General features: G+C 39.7%; 1 protein-coding gene across 9 annotated transcripts in view; it reads left to right on the forward strand.

Annotated features, from left to right (window-relative positions):
• The first annotated feature begins 4,657 nt into the window (after positions 1–4,657).
• Positions 4,658–21,814, forward strand: part of SYNE1 (spectrin repeat containing nuclear envelope protein 1) — a 306,473-nt gene continuing 289,316 nt past the window's right edge. For 7 of the 9 annotated variants that reach the window (XR_001875991.1, XR_001875994.1, XR_001875993.1 and 4 more), the window contains exons 1-2: positions 5,255–5,292; positions 13,874–14,139. Coding sequence is in view for 1 of the 9 variants with exons in the window: in XM_017821972.1 (XP_017677461.1) it covers positions 14,076–14,139 (64 nt within the window). In the remaining 8 variants the exon portion in view is untranslated. Of the gene's footprint in view, positions 4,739–5,254; positions 5,293–13,873; positions 14,140–21,814 lie in introns of those variants that run through there. The other 2 variants (XR_001875992.1, XM_017821972.1) reach the window with 2 other exon arrangements.

Below are 21,814 nucleotides of genomic sequence, written 5' to 3' on the forward strand. Positions count from 1 at the left end.
AATTTTTAAACTGGTAGACCGAGCTCATTCAGTACATATAAATCCTAATTAGGCATCTCTAAGATTTTATAATTTTGATAACTTCACTTACAAGAACATATATACCGTGGTATCATATACTAGTTTAGGAGATAATTTTTTTCCTGATTTTTTTTTTCTACTCCCACGTGTAATCTCATGTTACTATATTAATTTATTTCATCACAATGCAAGGGAAATTAAATGGTCTGTTGTATATACTTCATGTAATTCAGTATAATTCATGTTAGAGGGAATATATTCCTGGCTTCTAATTGTATCTTTAATTTATTGTCAAAGTTTACTCACCCAGATTTTGTTACATTAAAATATAAAACATGAACACATATAAACCTGTTTTCATACAATATATAAAACCTTTATGCAGAAAAATATCATGCAGTTTTACAGCTTATTGATTCTTGGAGAAATAAGGAGATATTTCAACTACCTTGGACTTCTGGAGGGCAGACTTCAGCCCGTTTAGGAGACTGGTTGACAGAGTCCCTTGGGAGGCAGTCCTGGAGGGCAAAGGAGTCCAGGAAGGCTGGACGTTCTTCAGGAAGGAAATCTTAAATGCACAGGAGCAGGCTGTCCCCACGTGCAGAAAGACAAGCCAGCAGGAAAGGCTGGCCTGGCCGAGCGGAGATCTTTGGCTTGAACCTGGGGAAAAAAAAGTGGTGTTCCACAGGTGGTGTTCCCCAGGGCTCAGTACTGGGGCCAGTTCTTTATTTAATATCTTTATCACTGATCTGGATGAGGGGATCAAGTGCACTCTCAGACATTTTGCAGGTGACACCTGGTTGGGCAGGAGTGTTGATTTGCTGGAGGGTAAGAAGGCTCCGAAGAGGGATCTGAACAGGCTGGATTGATGGCCCAAGGCCAATTGTATGAGGTTCAACAAGGCAAAGTGTCAGGTCCTGCACTCGGGTTACTACAACCCCATGCAGCACTACAGGCTTGGGCCAGAGTGGCTAGAAAGGTGCCCAGTGGAAAAGGACCTTGAGGTGTTGGTCCACAGCCACTGAACTTGAGCCAGCAGTGTCCCCAGGTAGCCAAGAAGGCCAGTGGCATCTTGGCCTCTATCAGAAATAATATGGCCAGCAGGACTAAGGCAGTGACTGTCCCCCTGTACTTGGCACTGGCGAGGACATACCTTGAATCCTGTTTTGAATGTCTAACTACAAGAAAGACATTGAGGTGCTGGAGTGTGTCCAACAAAGCTAATGAAGGGTCTGGAGCATAGGTCTTATGAGGAGTGGCTGAGGGAGCTGGGGTTGTTTAGTTTGAAGAAAAGGAGGATCAGGGGAGACCTTATTTCTCTCTACAGCTGTCTGAAAGGAGGTTGTAGCAAGGTGGGGTCAGTCTCTTCTGTCTAGTAATAAGTGATTGTACAAGAGCAAATGGCCTCAAGTTGCTCCAGGGGATATTTAGATTGGACATTAGGAAAAATTTCTTCATGGGAATGGTTGTCATGCACTGGAACTGACTGCCCATCTAAGTGGTTGACTCCCCATCCCTGGAGATATTTAAAAGACATGTAGATGTGATGCTTAGGGACATAGTGTAGTGGTGGACTTGGCAGTGCTGGGTTAACAGTTGGACTTGATGATTTTACAAGTCTTTGTCCAGACTACATGATTCTTTGATTCTATGTTTATACAATGTTTATACATTTATGCTTGATACAGTACATGCGAAGTAGATGTAGAACTGCACACATCTCTCAGGAGATGTGTGGCAATGCTTCAAGGTTGCACACAGATACTGTGTGGCAGTTTTTGACAGGAAGGAAGTGGCAACTACTGCTTGCTGCAAAACCCGCAGAAAGAACGGGGATGTTCTGTTGCTCAGACCAGTCTCACCATTCACGGTTGCAGCAAATGGACTCAAAAGAGACCAAGATACTTAAAGACATATCCTGTTCTGCACCCTGACAAAGAATCAAAAATTAAAAATGCCTTCCAGGAAGACACTTGTCTAGGCTGTGCTTTAAAATGCACATTTAAGATTCAAATTTCACTTCCTCCTTATGTGGTATGTGGCGCAAAGCTTTATTTCCTCCAAAACGTTTTGGTTTTGATATAACAGTATCACCTACTGCAAGGTAGGCACATTACTTCTTGTTCTACACACTGTGGATACTGAGAAGTGATTATATCCTTCCTTTTGTAATGCTCCTTTATGGTTTTGAACGCTTTTATATATCCCACCACTTTCTAATCCCTAGATTAAACAGCTATTTCAGTCTTTTCTTTTGGATTGAACATTCTAGACTTTCCACAATTCCCACGGCTGCCCTCTGGATTGTCTCTACCTGATGCAGATCTTAAGTCTAGCAACCAAAAGTGGATCAGGTAGAGAGTGATACAACAGTGAGGCAAACTGAAACATCACTGTATCTCTTTTATAGGGAGTATTTCTCTTTTGAGGAAGAGGGCCTCAAATTCTTCAGTGTCAAAGACCTCATTCATGTCTCAGCTACAAGCAGCAGCCCTCAGGGGTGCTGTGCTGCCCTTGGCACAGAGCCATTGTTGGTGATATTTGCTGTATTTCCTTGTGGTGTGCAATGTTCTACATGAGTACTCAGAAGATGTGCTTTTTAGAAGAGGGACACTTTCCTTCAGTGTTTGGCCACCAGGGCAGTTCATCTGGCTGCCACCTGTCCTGAGCTGAGGCCATCTTACCAGAGCGCTTTTGGAAGTGTGCTGTGCACTAAATAATTTGCTTTGATCACGGTAAGAGCCCTTTAATGACCTATGTTACTATACTACTTTTTCTTTTCTTTCTTGTCTCTATGGTGGAAGCAATATTTACATTTCAAATTAACCAATGCCAACATCTAGTAAAGAATCCTCATTTATTATAACTATTTAAAATGAAGCATGCTTAAAATAAAAGTGAAAGTACACTTTTGGACTAAGGAATTAATTAATTTTAAGTGAATAAAAAATAACTGAATATGTTTCTTGTTTTTGCTTTCTGAAAATTCTCAGTCATGTTGACAGAGGATGCACAGAAAGTGAGGGGACCCATTGGTAGAACCACTGTATATTAGCCAATCTATCCCCTTTCTTTCCAGAAGAGCTATTTGCAAACACCCTAGAGGCAACAGTTTCAGATCATGATTTTTTTAACAATTAAAAGCAAAATAAGAAAATTATTAATGATAAACTGTAATGTCTTGTCCCTATGATAGCAAAGACAATTTTTTATTCCTAACAAAAAAGAATCTGGAAAAGTGCCGTGGAGCTTACAATGGCTGCCATCTTAGTTTGGAGGAACTTTGTAGTAAAAGGTAGACACCAGCTCTGCTCACAGGTGGAGTTGATTATTTTGTATAAGAACAAATAGGATGAATTGGAGTGTCATTACATTCTTATGTAATTATGAAGAGGAAGATATTTAAATAAGCCACATCTTCTTTTCTTCATATTAAAGGAAAAATAATTATACAGAAAACCAGTAAGGATTCTGTATTTTTCCTGCTACAACTGATAGGCAGAGCATATGTCAATGATTTTAGTTGAGCTTTTAAAACATACAGTGCAACATATAGTGCTGAAGTTTAGAGAATTAAGGAAGCTTACACTAGCAAGGACTTTGCTGAACTGCTTCAAACAATAGTAGTATTATTATATGAAGTCTAAGCTTTTGCAGTGAAAATGCTCTCTCTCATGTTAATACTCATACTCTTAACCTAGAAAAATAAAATAAAAAAGCAAAGTGAGGAATTTATTCAGCAAAAAGATATATGTAGAAAGGGGAAACTCGAGCATGTCAGCATCCACTTCCTTTGCCATCTTTGATGCTGCAACTGGCATTGGGTAGAGCAAAGAAGCAGGATGAAGAGGTAAGAAAGAAAGTGGATGAAAAAGCAGTTCCCCTCCTGCACAAAAAAACCCCAACAAAACAAACTAAAAACCCCTCAACCCTTCAAAAGGAGGAAAATTTCAGGCCCAGTATGCCTGGCTACACTCATTGTCAGGAAGAGGTAATTTTTGTGGATGGCTGGAGGTGACCTAGATATGCACATCCCAGTTTCACACAAATCTTTGCTGTAGCTCCTGGTATGTCTGCTTCTTCCATACAGGATCCTGGCTCCAAGTGTGTAATCCACAACTGCGTAGTGTCAGGATAGGTGCCTTAAGTGTAAGTGTTCATATCACAAGGGTAGCACCAATGTTAGCATGACTAGTGCTAAAGGATGGGATGATGCCGAGTAATCTCTGCTGCCTAAATCAGATTCCATCCGTCCACTCAGTAAACACCCTGCATGCTAATGTTGTAGAATCACTGCAGCACTGCCAGAAAAGATGAAAACTAAGAGGTTCATTGGCACTGCTTCTCCCAACAAAATGAGCGTTTTTCTTTCCCAATGACACAGATTAGAGATGATCCATCCCGTAAGCAGAAAAATATCTTTCTATCTCCTGCATGAAGCTAGCCTTAATGCTAACAATTAAAATGAAGGAGGGAAAAAGCCCAATTAGGTCATAGGGTTTGTGCAATGTCTTTGGAAGAGGCAGAATCACATTTTATACTAGTGGCATAAACACTGTTGCACGGCTAGTGTAGTTTGAGCTCAAAAGTGGCAGACCGTCTTGCTAGATCCTTCGAATATTTCTGTCCTGCTGCTGTTATGTAAGAGCTGGTGCCCCAGTTTGCTTGTGCAGCTCCCTGCCTTATGCGCGATGATGCTCTGGAGCCTACACCAAAGGTAATGCCCCTACAGCACGCTATATATTGCAGCAATAATAATAGTAATATTACCAGTAATAGTAATTAGCAGCGACAGCTCAATACACTCGTTCTCAGTAGTATTTCGGCTACTCGCCAGGGCGCACTTCGGGGGTGCCAAGGCTCGGGGCCGAGGCCGGTGCCTCATCCCCCCGATTCCCCGGCACAGCGGTCAGCGCGTCCGCCCCCGGACAAGCTGCCCCGGCTTTGCTGCTGCTGCAGCGGCGGCGGGGCGTGGCGGGGCGCGGCCCCCCCGCGATGCGCGCAAGGACAGCGGGCTCCGGGGCACGGCGGGGGGGGCTGGGCTGCAGCCTGGAGGCGGCGGTGGCGGAGCGGGCTGGGGAGCGCCGCAAGGATACGGCAACGCAACCCCCGCACACGCACCCGCGCTCCCGCCCTCTCCCCACCCCCGCACCTGCTTCCTCGCCGTGGGCCGGCGGGGCGGGGCGGCGTGTTGTGCTCGGTAACCAGGGAGCTGCACCGGGCACGCCGAGGTGCGGTGCGGTGCGGTGCGGTACGGCGCGGCGGGCGGAGGTAGGGGCGCGGCGGGGGCGCGCGGCTGGGGCGAGTGGGTCCTGGGGCTGCGGGTGTTCGGCGGGGGCCGCCGCCTCGGTGAGCCCAGGGTGAGCACACGAGCCGCTGGACCGCGGCCGGGAAGGAGGGAGCCCCATGGGGCAGCTTCTGCCGGCTGCCCACCAGCCGCCTTCTCCTCCCCAACGCCGAACTGTCTTGAGGTGGATCCGAAACTCGGTGCCGTGGTTTCGGAGTTTGTCCGTTTTCCGCGGTGGGTTTGAGGTTTTACCCTTTCGGAGTAGAGAACCCCGGCGGAGGGCTGGGGTGGTTCGCCTCCTGAAGTGAACGTACGTGTGTTTTGCAGAGCTACCCGGTTTTATGCTCAGTCACACACTGCAGGCCAAAACGTAGTTAATCAAGGGAGATGTGACTATTCGTGTGCGCTCCCGTGAAGCCAGTTTCAGGCTGGGTTGCTTTCAGTGATGATGCAAAAAGGACAAGTGCATCGCGACAGAGATGCATAGAGCCCATATGTTCCCTGGTTTGTGTGGTAACTTCCTAGAGGTAAGACCTGCTGAAATACTCACAGTCAAGGTTGTTACTAGGATTTTCACAACCATATTCATGAGGAAAAGTGCTTTTAAGGAATATTAGTAACTTGCCACAGAAGACCGAATTTTGCAAATTGATGAGGGAATACTTATGTAAATCATCTATGTGATGCTGAGGGAAACTCCAGTGCTCCTCACTGTAAGGGATTTATACCTATGTGACTTGTAGGAAAATAGTGTGTGGTGTTTCTGGCTGCTTGCCAGTACTTTTCAAGTGCGGAGCCTGTTGAACGACTCTTAACAGGCACGCACTTTCTTGTAGTAGTACTAGTGATGGGCTGTCTGCTCTCTATGATCTCTGATAACTAGTTCTGTGATGCCTGTGTGTACTTTTACATTTAAACAGATCCCAAGCTATAAATGCTGATGAGCTATGTTAAAATGTTGCCACTAGATAGAAAAAATCAGGGTGCTATGTCATTAAACTGGTAAGCAGAAATTCTTTTTTGTTTGTTGTGTGCTGAATGACATTAAAAAAAACCCTGATTTATGAGGTGCAGTGTTAAAATTTTGGAGTTACTCACTTTTTTTTTTCTCGTGGGAGTCAGGTATTGTCATTTGGGATGTTTAACATACTCCGTTAGGCACCAATGTTTTCCCTTGGAAAAGGAGCTCTCCAGAATGAGCATGGTGCTGCATGTTGGAATAATTAAATTCTCATCTTGGAAAACTCTGCTAAATGTGAAAGCAGAAGGAATAATCCTTGCACTTCCCTCCTGTTCTTTTATTTTTGTTAATAATGTCTGCTTTAGTTTGTTTGTTTTATATTACCTTCAGGGATGATATATGTCAATAGCAATTCTGTGTTGCTGAGTATAAAATACCAATGGATAGGTATTAATAACAAATGAACCCTAATACATTTGAGATTTTCTTTTTTTTTTCAATTCTATTCTATTTTTACTTTGAGTTATTGTGATAATTGTCAGTAGTGATTTGGACTGCTGCACGTAATACAGACACAAGAATCTCATAATGACTATACACCTCCATGCAGCATTACTTTCTCTTTATTGAATATGAAAGTCCTCCAAGATATTTTTTTTTTTGTGTACTTGACACCTTAGAAGCATCTTCCTGTGAACTTCACTAGAGCCATGCTGAGTTACACAGTGTATCAGTGAGTACACTGCTCAAAGAAACTAAAGCTTCGGTACCAGGTCAGGGAGAGCAGAGGTGCTCAGGGAAAGAGGAACAACATCCTGTTAGTGTTTAAATGCATTTGGGGAGAGGGTAAGAGTTCCTGGCCCCAAGGAGGATCTTGCTGGGTGAGACAGTGAACAAAGCATGAACCCCCGGAGAACTTCCAATGTCAGCACAGTTAGAGTGATTGTTGGAGGTCTACAGAGCTTCAGTGGATCAAGCCCCAAGAGGCATACACATACATTCAACCTTCAGACAGATACCCCATTGATCCATCTCAGTTATGCTTTTTTAGAGGAAGTCAGTTGTGGCTCATTTTTTTTCTTATCAAGTAGTGTCTGTAGTTATTGGGAAAGTACGTATATCAAACATAAACACTTTTTTCCATACTTACTTGTTACCACGGTTAGTGACAAAACTTTAGGGGTTTTGTGTCTCCTTAGAGGTCACAAAACTTGTGTCTTCTTAGAGGTGCAGTGGTGTACCTCTGTAGCAACTGGACTTTTGCCTTTGTTTCACCCAAAGGCACAGATGTAATGGGGAAGACAGAGGTGTTTCTGTCTCCATTCATATGGCAGTTGTCTCATTCATATATGAGCAACATATAACTTGTTGCTCACAAGTTATACTTAAGCTAGGTTTCTTGCTTGGGAAATGCGCGGGAATACCAAAGAATTGACGCTTACTTGCTTATCTCAAACTGGGTTTGACCCACCCTTTCCTGAGATGCCTCAGTGTTTTCTATTTTAGTGCTTTTTGTTGTTTTTTTTTTTTTTTCTTCTACAGATGTACCTCTGCAAGGCTCTTTTGCTAAAGGTCACATTATGCCACAGAAATCCTAGGTGCCATATCAGTATTAAAACAGCAAAATCAGAACGATTCTCCTCCTGTTAACCAGCTTACACGTTAAATCTGGACTTCACTCTGTCCTATTCGCTTGTGTTTTGTGACCTCTGATCTTAATCGTGGCCTGTCTTTGTCTGTGAAGATTGTAAGCTCTCTGAGGCAAGGATTATATCCTGTGTTTGTAGAAGGTAATGAGCTACTGATCCCAGTCTGCTGCTATTACCAACAGCTATATAACTATAATATATTCCCACAGAACTTCAATAACAGGATTACTAAATTGTAGTATAAGAGGTCTAACTCTTTGTATCAGTGAGACTGAATGACCTTTCTTTGAATGTATCTAACAATGTATGTTCTGACAATTCTTCTAAAAAATAGCAAGTCTCTGCCTTTTATTTTCTCCTAGAACACTTTGCATTTTCTGTTCAAATGACATTAAAGCTTTCAAGACAAGAATCACACCACTGGATTTTTGCCCATTCTCCCAAAAAACTAATAAAAACCAGACAATAAAGTGCTCACTTGCTGAAATGCAAATACCTACATAGGTGTGTGCATTACTAGGATTCTGCAAATAATTTTTAAATACTAGAGTACAATTATAGGTAAAACATAGAAGATTGTGTGCCATATATGCTGCAGACTTAAATGTCAGATGTGTAAATTTCCTTGATCTTCCAAATTATTAATTGCTGTTGCAAGACCTTCAAACTTCTGGAGAATAAAAAACTTTTGTTCAGCTTCAAAACATGCTGAAGGATAACTAGATGAACCAAAATAATCTGGAGTTCCAGAAAGGATCCAAACATCACTCTCTTCTTCCCCACACTTCCCAAAAAAACAAATTTCAATACCCCCAGGTAGCTACTGCACATTGAGTCAGTGTGGGGTTGAATGGTCTATGAGAACATTGTGTTTCAGTGTTCCTGTTCCAATGTATTCTTTGTCAGAGGTCGTAATTTGTCTCTTCTTCCATCTTTTTCTATTCAAAAGCAATCCACATAGTAGAGAAAGGAAGCACAGAGTGATAATATGGGGATTCAACTATTGAAAACACCTTTCAGAGCCAAAATCACATTTTCCATGATCTTATGTGGTGCACACTTATGTCCTATTGGACTTGGGAAAGTTCCAGTATCCACTGAATTCTGCTGCATTGGGTTTAAGTGAACAACTACAGATTTGCAGTTCAACCATCAGAAACAATTACCAAAGAGACTGCTCTGTTGGCCTAGATTTTGGAAGATCAGTGAGGAGATACCACATTTTCTCTGAGGATAGTATTAAGAATCATTTTGGATCACTCTACTCCATTTCTTTGTCCTAGCTCCTAATTTTAGTGTATACAGGAGGTGTTAACTGCAGCTTGATAGATTATTCAAATAAGTTTACAAATGGATTCTCAATTCATAATCTACAAGTTATGTATATGCTGGAATGGATTTTATTGAGTTTTTCCACTTTTAACTTTTATTTTATTTCAGTGGTGCCGAATTTATTTTATTTATGGTGCTGCTTCCATTTTTTATTGTGTCTTTGCCTATCAGAAATGTCTTCAGTGGAAAAATCAGTATAATATTAACTGAGGCAAATTAATCTCTTCTTGATTTTATTTTATACTTTCTTTTTACTTACTTGGCTAAGAACCATTTGCTTGCTGTCTTTATTTCTCAGATGGTTATTCAGTCTTTCTTCATCCAGGTAGACAGTAAACACAATGGCAGTGCTCTTCACTTCTCATCCTTTGTTTCTGCCTGCTTATTTCTAAGTGATGGCTTTTCCAATTATGTCTGGAGCAGTTTTATTCTGCCCTGCATAGGTGTACAGCTGCTAGACCTTGGAAAAAAACTAGACTTTAAAGAAAACCCCAGCCTGCTTCACTGTGCTTTTCAGTCTAGTTGAGTTTTGTACTGATTTCTCTTTTATTTATTTTTTAAGCACTGTCTCTTTAGATCATCTTCTGACCTGCTTACATTGGATTATTCTTGCAATATTTTGGACTACATAAATCACTTCCTTAATCAGAACTCTTTTCTATGATTAGCATTTTTTCCCAGTATTAACTAAACCCCAACCTAAAATAGCTGGTTCTGTGACTATTTGATATTTAAAAATGCAGTTATGACCTCCAGAATATTCTGGTTCCTACCTTTATGGGAATCATTTATTCCTGACTGGCATGAGGCTCATGCTGTCTCATAGGATTGCATCCATTCTAGGAGCGTCTATCAACCTGGCTGCATTTCCAAGACCTTTTACATTTTGGAAACTAAACCTGTGCATTAAGTGGACTTCTTGCACTACAGCGGCAAACCATGCTCAGAAATTCTTTTCCTGGAGGTTTTTTTTTTTTTGCTTGGTCAGTTCCATGCGACTGTTGCTTGCCAAGGAAGTCTGCCTCTTTGTTCACCCCAGCACTTGACCTTATTTCTGCTGTTCCTGAGATTTTGTTCAGTCCGTGTGCTGTAGTTATTGTTATTCCACTGTAGTTATTCCGCTGTATTTCTTATATCTATGTAACATCTGATTTGAAAATGACTTCTAGCTGCAGGAGTTCCTTGAATTTATTACTCTGCTTATCATCCTCTCAAATATCTCTTTTTGAAATGTCCTAGATTAGAAACAATCCTTTCACTGCCTGCCACCATTTCTTGCTCTCATCAATATCTTTACTTATTATCTGTGTTTATTATTGTTTGTCTGGAGTTTCTTTATCTATTGTTGCTATAATGGGAGTTTATAGAAGTGTAAAATTGTATTTTCAGGTACAACCATGCTTTTACATCAGTAGCTTCTTCTCCTGGCTGCTCTATGTGACATTAGCCCAGTGTACTGGGAATCAAAGAATCACAGAATGGTTACAGTTGGAAGGGACCACTGGTGAGGTCATCTGGAATCTGCAGTTTGTACCAACATGAAGTACAGTTGGAGAATTGTTTACCCTTCTTTTGGTCAGGTTTACCTTCAGCCATGTTGTACGCCTTATATGTTGCCTGCACCTAGCAGATGTCTCTGTTTTTCTGGAACCATGCTGCTGACAGGCAGGTCTGTTTTTCTTTAGTATGTTTTATAAACTTTAAGAAATAAAAGATAAAATACAACCTGGTCTTGTCAGTGGTATTCTAGTTTTACCAACAAAAGAAAAATATATTAACTTTTTTAATTCAAAGTGTTCCTGAGCACAATGTGAAAAAGAGGATTACATGAGGGACTCAGAAAAGTTAACCCACAATAGATGTAGTGTTTTTCTTATCTCTTCTATAGAAGAGAAGAATCCCACTTTTCTGGCATTTGAAGAGAATTTGAAGCCAAATGGCTCTTATATGAGAGAAGAAGTTCACATTTCCTCTTTTCATCCTAAAACCAGAGTACCAGGTTATTAATATAAGAAAATGTTATCAGTGTATACTTTATCTGTTAAATCCAGATAAGTGGCAAATGTAATAAAAGATTTATCTAATTTATGTGCAAAACCATTCCATTTCACTCTCGTGAAACTCATCTTCATTCCATGTATGTTTAGACCAAAAAAATTAGTAATTTATAATGTTGAATGCTAAAACAGGGAATAGCTTATGTAGTCCTTCAGGTTTATTTCAGGCTAAGATTTATGGAATTTAAGCCATGCACTTTTTAAAAGCTTGTGTATTTTGAAAACATATCCATCTGAAGACACATCTTTGTATCTGATACTGAAATGGAAAAGTCATTCCATTTATTAAAAACTATTTTGTGTAGCAGCTATGCACATATTTAAAGATTTTAATGCTGTAGTCTCTCAGAAAAAAAAATATTTTGTTGAAGGCTTTAACTACTTGTAGAAGTCATGAAAAATTTCCTCTCTGCATTACGTTGAACACTTGACTATCCATGTAGGATTTTTTTGTTCTGTGGAGCTGTGGATGTTGGCTGAAGACACATGGGAAGGGTGCATGAAGATTTGTTTCATCTGTTCTGTTGATATGTCGCTGTGCTGTCGCTGTGGTTTTCTGCCTGTGGAGGTGACTGTGCACATGAGAATCTTTCTTTCCTAACTTAGTGTCATCTTTAAAGGAGTTAATTTCCACTGCTTGCAAAGGAGCTTTTGAATGAGGAGATATATTTAGAAATGCACGTTCTTCCTATGAAGCATATAATTTAATATCAGCTAAATAAATTATTAATTGCATATCTTCCATTTATTGCTGCACAGTGACTCAGCCTGCTGTATGAGTAGATTGAACATATATCTTCATAACAATTTCTGAGACGCTTTTAACTTGGAGTTGGATCAGGATCTTCCACAGCTCCTCTAAATCTGCTCATGTGCAGCTGATTTACACCAGCTCTGTCAAGGTGTGAGTGGGCTGGTATTCTGATATTGTTATTGCTATTAGCCAAAAACAATCAGACAAGGCATTTTTAATACCCCTTATCCCTGCCCAAAAGTTAGTCTAGCAGCTTGCTATTAGAAGTTGCTGTACCTTCACAAGGGTGAGGTTCCTACCTGTCAGAGTGCCTTTCCATGCCTGGGAAGTGGTGACTGATATGGATAGTCTCTGTACACCCTGAGAAGGGTGTAGGGCACAGCCTGGAAGGTGGGAAGGAGTAGGAAGAGAAGGAGGCCCCTGAAGGAGAGAGAAGACACACGTGGGAAGAGAGTGAGGATATGAGCATCCAGGTGTCATGTAAAGTGCAGACATATGCAAAAAGAACAATGAGTCTGGAGTAGGTATTAGTACCACTGTGGCCATGGCACGTAAGAGCACAGCCCAAGGACATGGATGGACTTTGTGGTCTGTTCTACACTGTCGTCCATGACAAGCATGCTTCCCTCAGCTCCACTGATTTAAAGCCAGCTTTGGTCTGTTAAACTGAACAGCATTTACACATCCAAAATACAATGTAAACATACAATAAAGACATCAGTAAGAGGGAAAGCAGGAAGTTCCTTGGGTCAGACATAGTTTGAAGGGTCAGAAAAGGAAATGTTGAAATGTAATTTCCTCTGGAAGCCCTTACATGTTGACACAGCTCCTTTGGGATATTTCATAGGGCCTAAAGTTATGTGGCCTAAAGGCTTGTCTGCCTAGTAATGGAAGATTATTCTTTGATGGACCTTGGGGCCAGGAAAAGAGGAAAGTGCACACCACCAATAAACCCACTCACATTTGTGATATTGATCAGCTGCCTAGCCTCTTGAATTTGGGATGGGCCCAGTGTGTGTGGTATGAATGCAACTATTCTTGGTGTGTATATACTCAGGTATTTCTTATCAGGGAAGCTGGTGCATACATACACAACATGTACTTGTTCTTCAGAAGATAAGATGTTATCGATAAGTTATCTGAAGAATCTAATTTGATTTTTTTTTTTTTTAGACCAGCTTTATAGTCACATAGTTACAGAAGTGTTATGTACGTGTAGCAGTTCTAGTTCACAGCTTTTGATGTTAAGTGACCCAAAATACAGCATCATCACACACTGGAAAAATTAATTTAAATACAATTTTATTTAATAATGAAATATGTGAATCTCAGTCTTTCAGATTAGACCACACTGGCCAGTGGAGTTAGGAATTATCCTGATCAGTGAGTTTCTGTTATGTGTGCCTTCCTAGCATGGTGAAATAGAATGAGAGTTTTACAGCTTTTGCATTTTACAAGTGGTTTAATTTTTCCTCTTTTATGCTTAATATTATTTATGTTAAGAAGTATTACAGTATTGCTTTTAATAAGTGTAACATTATTGTTATTTCTAAAACAACATCCACGAGCATCCTCAGGAAAGGATTTATGTCTGGTGCATTGCCAATTGTGTTTAATGATTTGTTTTTGCAGCTTCATTCTGCTTGATGATTGCCAAGCAAGCTTTCAGCATTAATTGTATCTCTGGCTGGGGTGTACACTATGGGCAAAACATACCACTCTTTACCTGTTAAGATAACTATTAAGACTCAGACTTTTTAGTTTTGCAGAGCTGGTAAGTTTCCTCTAAACCCTGGTACTTTTCTTTCTCAGGCGCTGAGGTTGTTTGCCAGTGTTTTGCCCCGACCCTATGAGGGCCAGCATTGGACTGGAGGTGTCTGACTGCCCCAGGGATGCTGTGCCATGGCTGAGGGTTGAATGCTAAAAGGAAGCGGTCCAAGATCCTCGTCTCACTGAGCTCCACAGCTTGGAGGGAGACTTCTCTCAGGGGAACTGGACTCGTGGCAAAGAGATCATGGCTTCATCCCGACTAGTGGCAAGATCTAGAGACATTGCCAATGTCATGCAACGTCTTCAAGGTAAGTGACTGACTTGGACTGGTGCTCTCTGCCATCTCCTTATAAATGGAGGTTCCTATTTTTTATTGTACTCTGCAGTAAGGACAATATTTCTGAAGTTTAGTAACCTTTCTAAACTTACCTAATGGAAAGTATTTCTAGCATATCTGAAGGGCTCTTATTATATGAGTCCTTTGGCATAGCATTAACAGTAGTGTTTAAAAGCAGTTGGTGTTATGAAGGTGGCTCCATAGGACAGGACACTCAACTGAAGATTATGAGACTTTGGGTCCGTTTCTCCCACATTACCTGACTGTGCATCAGTTTTCTCATAGAAAAGATATTAGAAATTATATCTATCTTTTTCCCAACTTTGAAGTCAACTGGTAGATCTTTTATGCTGATAAACTAGTATTTATTATTTTAGCAATAGTTACTGTCTCCAAATGAGAACAGTACTTTATTATATTGTTAATCATTGAAGAATTCAGAGCTCACTAAGCTTATTATTATTGCTCAAGTTGCGGAGCTTTTAGATAAGACATGACAGGATGTCTTTGCACTATTCATTGAGTATTCATTAAGTTTGTATGTTCTTATAATATAGCATTAATAAATAAATGTATTGTATTTTTTAGAAGTTACACACCTTACTGCTGCTGCTAAAAGCTTGCATTCAGAATGTTTTTGTTCAAATGATGATATTGACTAGAAACAAATTGTCAGTTCTGCTGTAGGTTTCACTCCCGTTAACTTTTGAACTTATTCAGAAATACCTGACCTTTTACTTTCTTTAAGACCAGCTTCCACCGGTATCCTCTAAATCTGGAAGCTTTATCTGCTTATGACTTTTCCTTCCATTAATTGTTTTTCAGTTTAGAATATCTGAACTCAACTTCCCAGCCACTAGCTACTACTAGCATCAATAATTTCCATATAGCCTCAGTAGATAAATGAAAGAATAAATAAATATGCAGGGTCTGTCCTATTTAGACTTGCTAGAGCACTTGTACCAATTTCAATTCTTGATTTTCCTCAGCCGTTTTTTTCTGATATATGGTATTTTTCCATGCTATTTTTATATGTGTCTTCTAATTCTTAGGCCACAGTCTTGGACAATGGTTGTTCAAAGTGCCCACAAACATAGAATGAGGAAATATTTCATGCTCAGAGAATTTGTGGATTAAGCATTAGGATAAGACAGGCCAGGTAGACTTGAATGAAAGACTGCAAGGGTACAGTGAAGCAGCCTTGCTCACGGAACAGGAAGGGGTCTTGGTACACTGTGTGTTTATACTGTGGTATGCTATATATTTGTGAGAAGTCATGTTCTTAATAGGAATTCCAGAAAAAATAAAAAGGGAGATATTTGAAGCAAGAAATTAAATAATTATGAAACTGTGAGACCTTCAAAGGAATATGAAGAAGTGCATAAGAGAAATGGCAGAGGTGCTCGAAGGTTATGGAGACATATGCAAAGGAAAGGATCAGGGAGCTGAGCTGTATTCAGGAAGGATTATCCAGGCTGGTACTCTGAAGCAATGTATAAGGACGATGCCGCAGGAGGTATTTACAGAGCTTGAGAACTATTAATTATCTGACTGTTATGTATTAACTTTCTAAACATCTGTAAAGCTGGTGCTGACAAAATGGCTGTTTATTAGCATTTTGATTTTTTACACTTTTTTTTCCTTTTTATGTATTTTGTTCTGTTGAAATCTGATACATAGTCTGCTATATGGGTTTTTTTTGTTTGGATTTTTGATTTGTTTTTTGGGGGGTTTTTTGGAAATTAGGCAAAAATAATTAAGTGAACTCTGAAGTGAAGATATTTTAGAAGAAAATGTGGGAACTAAATGGAAATTTGGCATTACATGTTAATTTGAAGTCATAGCTGTAACTGGATTCTTTGCTTCTCAGATGAAATTAGCTCAGCTTGGTATTGATAGGATCTGAGTTTCACTGCAGAAGCAGTACTTCAATAAATCACCTGTGCCAATACTGGAGTGCTGGGAGCCTAAGTCTTTTTTTAGTCTGTAGTTCTGCATTATGGATGAGCAGGCAATCTGCACTGCGACTACCTTAGCCCTTGTTTAAGGTTGCTCTACCTTTTAGAAATGATAGTCAGCTGAAATAGGAGTAGATGGACACAGGAACGCAGAGATATTTCTTGGCATGTTTGCATGACAGCCCAGAATCAGTGCAGTTGGAGCTGGGTGAGTAGCTCAAGGTGAGAGTGGAATTGACAGTATTCAAAGTGTAACAGGAATGGCAATGTTTTGGGGGATCCTCACTCAGTGCCAAGCAGCAGTTGTGCTTTACAACACCTGTTTTTGTACCTGGCGGTAAGCTGCAGCAGGAGAGTTCTACTTGTGTGATACTGTTAGACAGCTCTGCAAGATGTCAGTGCTGGAAATTCAGTGTCAATGCTGGGAGCATAGCAAGCTGTGCTCCCTCCTCCACACTGTTGTCTCATATTTGCCTCATGGGTTTCCAGTACGTGTTTGTGGTGAGAGAGGGTAGGAAACACCAGCAAAATGCCACTCTTCATTGGAATTCTCAACACCAGTTTTGAAATCTCTGCTGTACGTACTTAAGGTGAATGCAATTATATCCACTCTCCTAAAATCTGTTAGAAGGCAACAAAGTTGATTCTGCTGTTGGTTGGAGTTTTTTATTTTGTTTTTTTTTTTTTTAATGAAAATTTTTCCAGACACTTCCCTTTGGTAATTTTGACACTTGCAATACACTCTGTACGTGTACAGAGTTTTTGAATAACACTGTATATGACTGGCTTAAAAATCCACTTAGGACAAACAGCCATAAAGATGTGCAGTGTGCTGGGCAGTGGGTTTGTATGCAAGTGTATATAAAACCTGTCTTATCCCGTGGTGTCCAGGCAAAGACTTGCTGCAGTATAGCTCTCTCTGCTCAGAAGAATGGAAGATCTACTCCTTTTGTATAGGCCGGGGAGGGCATAGGAGAGAGGTGGGCACTGAGGACAAGATTTACGATCTCTAACTTATTCATCCCTGTGATCCTAATAAAAATTGAGACACAGGGCTATTCATTATAGCTCAGTCTGCACTCAAGAAACAGGCCTCTCCAGAAGGAGTATGATCCTTTGTCATTTGAATTTTAATTAATAAGGGTATATTTTTTAAGCAAAAAAATCCTTCCTTTTATATTTTAATTCTGGGAATTTTACAACATATGTAATAGGCGCAGGTTGCAGAAAAGAGTGGCCTTACCACTTTAAATGGAGAGGGTGGAGGTGGTTCTGAGGAAAGGTTAATCATAATTGGGAAGATAGATATAAACCCATAGAAATCATAGGTGCCCTCTATCTCACTTTTTTTGCTAGACACATGCCCTTTGCTGCATCTAGCGTCTTTCCACCAGCTTCTGCTGACTGCTTAGCCTTCCCTCAGTGCTTGCTGGAACAGTGTGACCCTGCTTGGTGTCTGGGGACTGCCAAGTCTGTCCTGCCTGAGTCAGGCAAGCCGGGCTTTCAGGGACTGAAAGGGTGTTGTAACTACTACAGGAGCTAATGCAGCCTAAGTCAGACATTTCAGAAGGGTATAATTGATTTTCTTAAACTGCCTATCTCTCCTCATTGCTGCAGAGAGAGACAGGAGAATACAGAGAAAACATCTGTTTCATTGCTGAATTTAAGCATGAGGTACCCAACCTCATGCTACTACAGAATGAACTGATGACATCCTTCCATGGAATTGTCTTTGCACAATTTATTCCTTGCTAGCACAGTTCTAGGTTTTGTACAGTATCTTATGCTTCCTAGTTGACTTGTTCATATTATAAGAGCACTCATAAACCCCAAGCAGAACGGATGTACATCATCAATATGAGTTATATTCCTGGGATTTTTTTTCAGATTACTCTGGAAATTAAAGCCAGTTGGCACAAAAGCACTGCTCCTTAGCCTACAAGAAGTGCAAGTTTCACTAGCATTATAAATGTACACTGAATACTTAAAGTATTTCTAATAGATACAAATATCAAAGCAAGGAGAGCTGGAACACAGTCTAGTAAACCTCTTATATCTTTGCAATCTCTGCCATGATGAATTTCAGTCTTTTCCATTAGTGTGCACTGTTACAGGCAAACTGCAGTCATGCTCACGCTATTCTGAAATAAAATACGAAAAAGGAAAAAGGAAAAAAAAGAAAGAAAGTGCCCTGTTCCTCAGGACCTTGTCACTCCTGTGTGCTGACTTGCTCTTACTGCCTTGTAAGGTGATATTGAACAGTCACTATAGCATACTATTACTACAGGCTTTTCTCATTCCTCTTTCCATTTTTTTCCTTACAATTTCTCATTTAATAGTTTGTACTGAGTGGAGATTTTTATGACTGTCATTGTGTTCGTTATTGGGTCATCATTCAGTCAAGCAGGATACTTTTTTTCTTTTCTATAGTGGATCATAAATATTCAGTCTGCCCTACAACCTAACATATATGCCACCCCAATTAGGCCACTGTGGTATAACCGATATTTTGAGACTGTTATCCACTTTAACCCCATTTATTAAAACCAGCTGTAGGATGTACAAAGTACATCAATTTAAACAATATAATGTTACAAAACAAACACTTTGTTGTCTTAAAAAACCTCTACAAATGATACGGAAGCATAAAAAGTTTCTTCTCAATCTTCCATTTGGTTCTGGGTTGTACCACTGCTCTTACTAAGCTCTTAAACTCACTTTAGATTGTGGGTATCTTGGGGTTTTGTAAACTCACTCTAGAGACCCTTCATCGTGTACGAAAATCTATGGTTGGAAAGCAAAGAACATGGTCATGCATGAAGCCCCACTGTGCTGGAAAGGAGACATAATTCTTGTAACATTCATAAACTCCAAAACAGCTTTGATACAGGCAGGTCAAATTATCTTCAATTCCAGCCTTATTTTATGTAGAGTTACCTACAACTGAGTATCATCTGTACTTTTCATGCCTTCCTTGCATTAGCACTATTCACAGAATGCTGTGGGTTGGGTTTTCTTCCAGATTGTCCTTCCTTCCCATCCTCCCTACCCCCTCCACCCTTCCCCATAAGTTTTGGCTCTTCTTTTCCTTCCTTTGACATCCTAGCATTTCTTTTCCATACCAGTAGCCATTAACTAAACCGTACATTTTTTTTGTTAATGTATCCTTTCATTGGTGGTTTCCTTTGTTTTCTCTCTAAGTCAACAGTGACAAGAGCGACAGTTTAACATTTAGCTAAGCTGATTTAACAAATACCTGCTGCTAAAAGATGCATGCACGTTCCAAACTTTCCTTCCACCAGTGCTCTTACTCCTCTTACCTTAGACCTGAACCAACTGAGAATTAGTTTGCAGAGGCTAGGTGAGCTCCTGGGAAAAGGTAGGGTGGCCCCTTTCAGTGGCACTTACTGTTTTATTGATTGCAAAACCAAAGTGCAAGATCATGTTTGTAAATGTGAGCAAAATTGAGAAGGTGTGCTTTATCAGGAAGGGCATGCTTGCACGTATTGCACAGTTGACTTTTACCGCCACATTACAAACACCGCTCTGGGCAAGGTTTCCTTCTATCCAGTTTGCTTGTCTATACTGGTTCCATGTGATCCTGCTGCTGCCTTTTCTTTTCTATCTTTCACTATTTAAAATGTCCCAGTTCGATGCCTGTATCTTTCTTGGATTTAAAAGATTCTTGCATTACAGAAGATGCCAGGGTAAATTACTAGTCTCTTAGGTGAGCAAATCTTGTAACTGAGGCAATTCATTACTCATTGGCAGTGCTTTAAGGGAAGGTAGACACTTTTAACTCTATTGACTGGTATCCAAAACATAGCCCCATAATAGCCAATGTGAAGAAAATTCCCTCTATCCTGGCTGAAACCAGTGAAAGACTGTATAACCTGAAGGCCAAGTAAATCTAAATGATTAATTGATAATCTGAATAACATTACAGTCCACTTGTTACTTAACAAGAGGAATTCCAGCAGGATTCCAATCTCTTTTTTTATTATTTTTTCAGTGTGAGAAAATTTAAGTTAATACTATTTCAGAACAAAATATTGAAATATAAGGTTTATGCGTGAAGGTTAAGAAAGCTGGAAAAAAACTCCATCATATCTGAAAAGAAAATCATTAAAGGGTGAAAACAAAGATGAAAGAGATGTTTTCATTTACTACAACAAAAACATATAAAAGGGTTAGTTTGCAGCTGGAGGTATTCAAGTTAAATATTAGTTTATATTTGATAAGGAAAATTGCTAAGGCAATCTGTAAAATCACCATTTTTAGAAGTAATTAATTTTGGTTTATGCGTATGCAAACAATTCCAGTGAGAATCCACTTCGGGTTTCTTCTGACCCAGGTATCTGTTGGTAATAATCTTATGTTTTGCTGGCAAAGATGCATTCTGAGCTACCTGTAGATATTGCAAAAATGTGGGGGAAAAGATACAATCAAAACATTTCACTAGTAACACAAGTGACTAAAGTATGAAGTGAATTTAGGTTTCATGTCGTATTAGAATATTTTGTCATATAGTTAGACTGTTTTGACATATAGAGCAGTAAGTATCTCAGTGGAAAGAACCATATGCTGGGGTTTTTTTGTTTTTTTTTTTTCACTGCAGTTAGCTTTCACTTTGTGTTCTCTTCAATGAGAACACAGTCCTGGGGCAGTATGTGCAATGCACAATGTATTTTAGTGAGTCATGATCCTATTTTTTTATTTTTAAAGGTTTTTTTGTGGTTAATAAATTCCAAATTAGTGATTTAAAATGCATTTTTAAAAACCTTTTAAAAGTTAATATTGTTTCTCATAATTTAAACTTTTTTCTATTGCTTTTTAGCACAACATTAACAATGAAAATCAGCATATTCCTTAGTTTTTTTTTTCATGCTTGCACTTTTGGTGATGACAGTACAGGTCCCACGTGTTGGTTAAATAACCTGTGCTCCTCTTTCCACTTGGTTTGTGGTCAACCAGGAAAAAAAGCACTAAAGATCACACAGGTGTTATAAATTACAAACATGTATTTGCATTTGAGTTGCTAGTTAAGAAAAAATGAACATATTTTTCCAGTTTTTATCTGGAATAAGTTATATGTTTAGGGCAGAAAATGGTTGACATGGTAGTGTCTCAGAGATTGCTTTTGTTCGATTCTGGAGTAACACCGTTCAAAAACTGAAATTCTTCTCATATGCTACTCTTGAGAAACTGACAGGATTTGTTACGCAAAATGTAGGAGGCAAAATGCAAAAATCTTCCTTGGATAATTTTATAGGCAGTGGTTAAAAATTCTGCATCTTAAATACAGTGGATATCCAAAATGTGTCAGGCGAGTTGTATTTCATACAAACCTGTCTTCAGTAGCTCCATGCTGCTCAGTATGATTTGACAAGTTCGTGTGTAGGCATCCACACTGCAGCTGTTTAATGTTGGTTCTGATAAAGCACTGTCTGAGGCTCAAAACCAGTTTTCGGTTGAGACTTTGTCTTAAAATAACATCTGCCATATTTGTAACTGGTGTGAAGAGGGTGATATTTCAGGAAATCTAAATAGGAACAATTATGTGTCAATTTTGAGGGTTTACTGAAGATAAAGATTTTGAGAAGGAATTTATTATAGCAATGATTATTTTCCAGAGCACCCCCTCTATCCTGATAGGCTGTTAGACAGTTACTTTAGTAATAGCTTTGG

The sequence above is a fragment of the Lepidothrix coronata genome, unplaced genomic scaffold (genome assembly GCF_001604755.1).
Source record: "Lepidothrix coronata isolate B3197 unplaced genomic scaffold, Lepidothrix_coronata-1.0 Scaffold94, whole genome shotgun sequence".
Classification (NCBI taxonomy): domain Eukaryota; kingdom Metazoa; phylum Chordata; class Aves; order Passeriformes; family Pipridae; genus Lepidothrix; species Lepidothrix coronata.